We start from the raw sequence: 6000 nt of genomic DNA, 5'->3' as shown, positions 1-6000 counted from the left end.
TAGAACGACCATTTCAATTGTTGCTTGACCTGGAAATCGATTATGAGGCAGAGATAATAAATGAACCTAAAAATAACGTGGAAATTGAAGAAAAAGTGGAAACCCTAAAAAGAGTACCGAGACGGGCGAAATTAGATGCAAGACAATAAATGAGTTGCATCATAGAAGATGAGATGGCTGATTAAAGCCGAATTCTCCGATTTAATCGGGGGAGTATGTTGTGAATTACGTCTTCCAAGATATTAGCAAACAAGTAGCGGTGTATCTTAATATTACCATTAATGTTTTAGCAATGATGCGGTGTTCGTGGAGGTATTGGAAAATTATTCCAACGTAGTTACATGTATTTAAGGTTATTAATATAATATTTTGTGGCTCTGAATGTTATATAAAAAGGATGATGTTTGTAAACAATATATTCACAGTCATTTGATAAATTTTATACTGTTATTTAGGTGCCCCAAGAAGACCTAACGGTCTTGTCACAGAGCACCGCGGACCGTGACGCGAAAATATGTCCAAGGCTCGTTTCGAACCTGAATCTCTTGCTTATAAAGCAAGCGCTCTAACCACTGCGCCACGGCCGCACAAATATGTTTTGTTAGAACATCAGACATGGTGCTCATCCACTTGTAATTGTAATAACCACTTGAAATAATAAAACAACTATATACAAACGAGTGAATTCATTAGTTTTTTTCTAAAAACGCACTTCAATATAATAATAATATAAACAGAAAAATAATATTTTTAGCAATAATAATTATTATTATAATCAAATATTTTAATACGCCTTCGAAGTCTCCGCAAACGAAAACTAAAAAAATTCGAGTATCAACGTTATTTAAGCCGCGCAGCTGCAGGATTACCCTTTGGTTAATTCCTATCAGATATTATGAGTGATAAATTACAAATACAAATCAATATAAATCCAGTCAATTAAAAAAAGTTTACGCATTACAACTAAAACTTGTTAGCTGCATATTTAAGGTTTTTGCAATTTTATTAGTTAGTAAGAAAAAGCGATTAAAAAGAATAGTGCGCGTACAGACTTAAAATCTATTTTAGAGCTAACGTAACATCTGGCAGGCCTAAAAACTATTCAAATCAAAAAGTTATAAATTTGAAATTATAAATTCAAAACAAAACTTTTTATCATCATTACGCATGCTTTTAATTGCATCAAAGGTTTTGTAAGCAAATATACATTGTTAAATCAACTTAAATAATTATTTAACAAAGGGGTTGTCCTTAATTACGTCACGCAATTTTTGACCATTTTTGACCGCTCCCCCCCTAGTCACTATATCGTAGCTCTTTATTAACAAGTCGTCACTAAACCACTAATCCCTTACTCCTCCAGAACGTGACGTAATTTATGAACGACCCCTAATATTATATTTAAAAATTTAGATAAATTAGTATAAAATAAAATTTTTTTGATATAAAAAAAAGAAAAACTTATTAAAAACATATTTATTTATATTGTCTCATTATAAAACGAGTTCTCCTCAGTGACCTTAAACAAGCTTAATGAACTTATTTAAGTTTCTTAAAAGTTATTTATTATTTATGACTAAGTTTTATCCTTGCAATAAATTACTTAAAATAAAATATTTTTTACTTTTTAATTTTTTCAAGACCTATTTGGAAAGTGTTATCCATTTCGCATGATCACAGCCAACAATTTGTGAATGCGTATAAACACAATAGAATTATTTTTTTCGTTTAGATTGGTCCGATAAGAGACTTTAGTGTTGTTTTCTAACTGAAATTATAAAAATAACTCAAAAATAGCAAACACAGGGAATCGGAATTGAATAACTCTAATTATTGATAAAAGAATTCATTAATTAATATTATTACTAATCTTAAAAAGGTAGATTGGAATACAAATATTATTCTAACTATTTTATTAAATTAATCTAATTAAACTTAGTATTTGTATCCTTAGTTTTTTATTTTCTTTACTCTGATTACTTATGTTCGAACGATTTTATTTTGTTTCACAATAAATATATATATATATATATATATATATATATATATATATATATATATATATATATATATATATATATATATATATATATATATATATATATATATATATATATATATATATATATTTATTTATTTATTTTAAACATATATGACTTATATATAAATTTTATATAAGTATAAATGACATAATTTTGTATAAATTGTATATAGATATGTATATATATATATATATATATACATATATATATATATATATATATATATATATATATATATATATATATATATATATATATATATATATATATATATATATATATATATTACATATATATTATAAATTATATATATATATATATATATATATATATATTACATATATATTATAAATTATATATATATATATATATATATATATATATATATATATATATATATATATATATATTTATATATTTAAATATATATTATATAATTTACATATGTATATAAAACCTTAAAGTTTATATCAAATTTTTATATCATGCTAATAATTTAATTTAGTCAGACACTTAGTGACTATGTGGTGCAGACAATAAAAATTTCATGTTTTAAATATGTATAAAAATTAAATCATATGTTGTAATATTCAAATAACATTTAAAGTTAAATTAAAAAGATGTGCAAAAGTTATTTTAAATTAGTGCTTGTAAATATATACTTTTTGTCTTCCAAGTGCTTATAGAAAAGAAAAAGGAGGATAGATTTAAATTTCCACCTGTACTTAGCAGTCTAAAGGGTCCATAAGGGCTCGCACACTTTTTACAGTTTACTTTTCTTCATTTCTTTATTATTAACTTAGGTTTTGTTTCGCATTTTTATTTTATTTATGTAAGTAATACTTTTTAATTATTGTTATCTTTATGTATTATTAATTTTTTTTTTGAAGGTGCATGCTTTATTCGCAATTGAATTTATCATTTATTTTTATAATTTTAGTGATTTAAAATTGGAGTAGTAATACACATCAAGAGGTTGAATCACAAGTAAAACAAAAAAACTAATACTTCTACTTTTTATTATTATTATTATTTTTTTTTCGTTTTAAATTGTTGAAATTAGTTTTTACTTTAGTTTGAAATTTATGAAAAAGCTTTCAACAATTTAAATTTTTGAATTTAAATTTTTAAGTTTTATTAAATTTAGATTTTAAAGTTTAAATTTTTTTAAAATTTAAATTTTAAAGTTTTAAATTTAAACTTTTAAGTTTTTCAACAATTTAAATTTTTAAATTGTTGAAAGTTTTTTTATGAAAATTAAAAAACCTATTTTCAAAGTGAACCAACAGTTAGCCATTTTTTCTTCTACATTCAGCAATTTTTAAAATGAATCACTCTGTTCTTAGAAATATATAATTTTTATATTTCTAACAAAAGTGTTATTTAATTTAAAAAGTCGCATATAAATTTGTTTATCATACACATTCTATGTAAATTTAACCATGCAAAATGTAATGTTTGTTACATAGGGTAAAATGGGTGACACTATTTCCAATGTGTTGATAAATATTTCATAGAAGGTAAAAATTTCAACATTATAAATCCAACCTAGATTATTTTAACAAAGTCTGTTCAGAGAGTTTTAATATTCCAGAAACTCAAAACAGGGAAACTAAATTATATAGAAAAATCCTAATATTTACACACAGAATCCTCATTTAAGTATTATGATTTATTAATAATTAAGAGACTGGATTTGGAAAGACTAGCATTCCACCTCTCATACATGGATCTAACCTTGTTACATCCCCCAAGGATAAGACAGAACTATTTGCAAAGAGCTTTTTCTCTAATTCATAAATTTCAGTTTGATGTCACAGTGCTTATTTAAACACATGTTTATAGTTGTGTGTGTGTGTGTGTGTGTGTGTGTGTGTGTGTGTGTGTGTGTGTGTGTATGTGTGTGTGTGTATATATATATATATATATACATTTATATATATATATATATATATATATATATATATATATATATATATATATATATATATATATATATATATATATATATATATATATATACACACACTCCTAATTGGCACTTACAGGGACATGTTTTTTTTGTTCCTATTTTGTTTTTGTTTTTTCCTTTTTCAATACTATTTTTATCATAAATATAATTATTTTTTAATTTTTATCATGTTTTTATTTTTATTTATAGATATTTAAATATTTTTTTTCATTTTAAAAATACGTTTTTTATATTTATTTTTGTTATTTTTATTTATTTATTATATATTATATTTCATTTTTATTTTTATCTATTTACAAAAACAACTAATTACAGTAATATAACCATATTTAAACCTTGCCCTAACCCTAAGCCTGACCTTGATGCTGACCTAAACCAAACCCTCAGTCGATGTAGCAGCATTCTGCTGCAAGTAAGGCTATTTTATAATCGATGTATGTACTTTTCGTTTTCTATAACACTAAAATGTCCTCGTTAATGCTAATATCCCCATAAGTGTTCGTTTTTTTATAAAATCTGTCCCCGTAAGTGATACTATAGTTGTATATATATATGTGTATATATATGTGCATATATATATACATATATGTATATATATATATATATATATATATATATATATATATATATATATATATATATATATATGTATGTATGTATGTATGTATTTATGTGTATATATATTATATTTTATATATTTGAAAAATTTTAGGTGATAAAGAGGCACTCTTATACAATGAAAAAATTGAGTTAACACCATGAATAGTTCTGCAAGCATTCGCTCAGCCATTGTTTCACAGCGTTTAACTGGAACGCTTTGGGAAGAATTTTGTGAAGAGGCTGCTAATTATGCAGCTGTAGAATTTGCCAGAAAATCAGTTTCTTTTGTTTCACTTAATCCCATATATAATAATGGTGCTTTTTTTAATAAAGCACCTCGTAAGTTTATTGATACTTTCTATGTAAAATTTGAAGAAGAGTTACAAAGAATTGCACAAGATAATGAAGAAAGATGCAATCAGCGAGAAATTGATGCTCTTAACAAAAATACTAAGCGATCACTTTCAATGAGAATGAAAAAGATTTTCAGAAAAAGTACACCCTTAGATAAAGACTTAACTAAAGAAACAGAAAATATGACATCTGATAAAATTCAAGATAAAAATTTTTCTAACACAAAATCTACAGACAAAAATTTTGTTGTAAATGATATAATTAAAGATGGTTATATGTATGAATTAGCAAATATTGAAGGTCGCGGAGACAATGGGTTGACTTGGAAAAAATGTCGTCTTGTTTTGTCTAAAGCTCCTGGAGGGTATATGCTGGAAATTTTTGTTCCACCTAAGGTTATTTTAATTTTTTAAATGAAAATAATTGTTATAAATATATTTTTATTCTTAGTTTTCAGTAAATTGTTAATTTCTTTAGCACTTGTGATGTTGTTAATTATTATAATACATTATAATGATATTGTGATAACAGTTATTATTATACATCATAATGATATTGTTAAGAATATATGAATATAATCAATAATCCAACAGAATGAAAAAAGGTTGATTGTGATAATGTAACAGAATTTATACCAAAAATACAACATAATGAAATGTTCAAAAAAAATAGTGCACACTATCTACAGTTGCTTTAACATATTTTGAAGTATATGTATATATAAATGTATATATATATATATATATATATATATATATATATATATATATATATATATATATATATATATATATATATATATATATATATATATATATATATATATATATAATAAGTCTTATAAGTGTAAAATGTGTATATATATATATATATATATATATATATATATATATATATATATAACACTTATATATAACAGAAATATATATATATATATAATATATATATATATATATATATAAATATATATATATAACAGAAATATATATATATATATATATATATATATATTATATATATATACTTATATAT

General features: G+C 22.9%; 1 protein-coding gene across 2 annotated transcripts in view; it reads left to right on the top strand.

Annotated features, from left to right (window-relative positions):
- The first annotated feature begins 1629 nt into the window (after positions 1-1629).
- Positions 1630-6000, top strand: part of LOC100213002 (SH2B adapter protein 2) — a 43522-nt gene continuing 39151 nt past the window's right edge. Inside the window, exons 1-3 of one of the 2 annotated variants that reach the window (XM_065807887.1) lie at positions 1731-1879; positions 2983-3029; positions 4727-5363. In XM_065807887.1, coding sequence (XP_065663959.1) covers positions 4773-5363 — 591 coding nt within the window. In that variant the 5' untranslated portion in view covers positions 1731-1879; positions 2983-3029; positions 4727-4772. Of the gene's footprint in view, positions 1880-2982; positions 3030-4726; positions 5364-6000 lie in introns of both variants that reach the window. The other variant, XM_065807888.1, reaches the window with a different exon arrangement.

This window comes from Hydra vulgaris, chromosome 10 (genome assembly GCF_038396675.1).
Source record: "Hydra vulgaris chromosome 10, alternate assembly HydraT2T_AEP".
Classification (NCBI taxonomy): Eukaryota; Metazoa; Cnidaria; class Hydrozoa; order Anthoathecata; family Hydridae; genus Hydra; species Hydra vulgaris.
The sequence above is the reverse complement of the archived record's forward strand: the minus strand, read 5'-3'. Positions and strand labels throughout refer to the sequence as shown.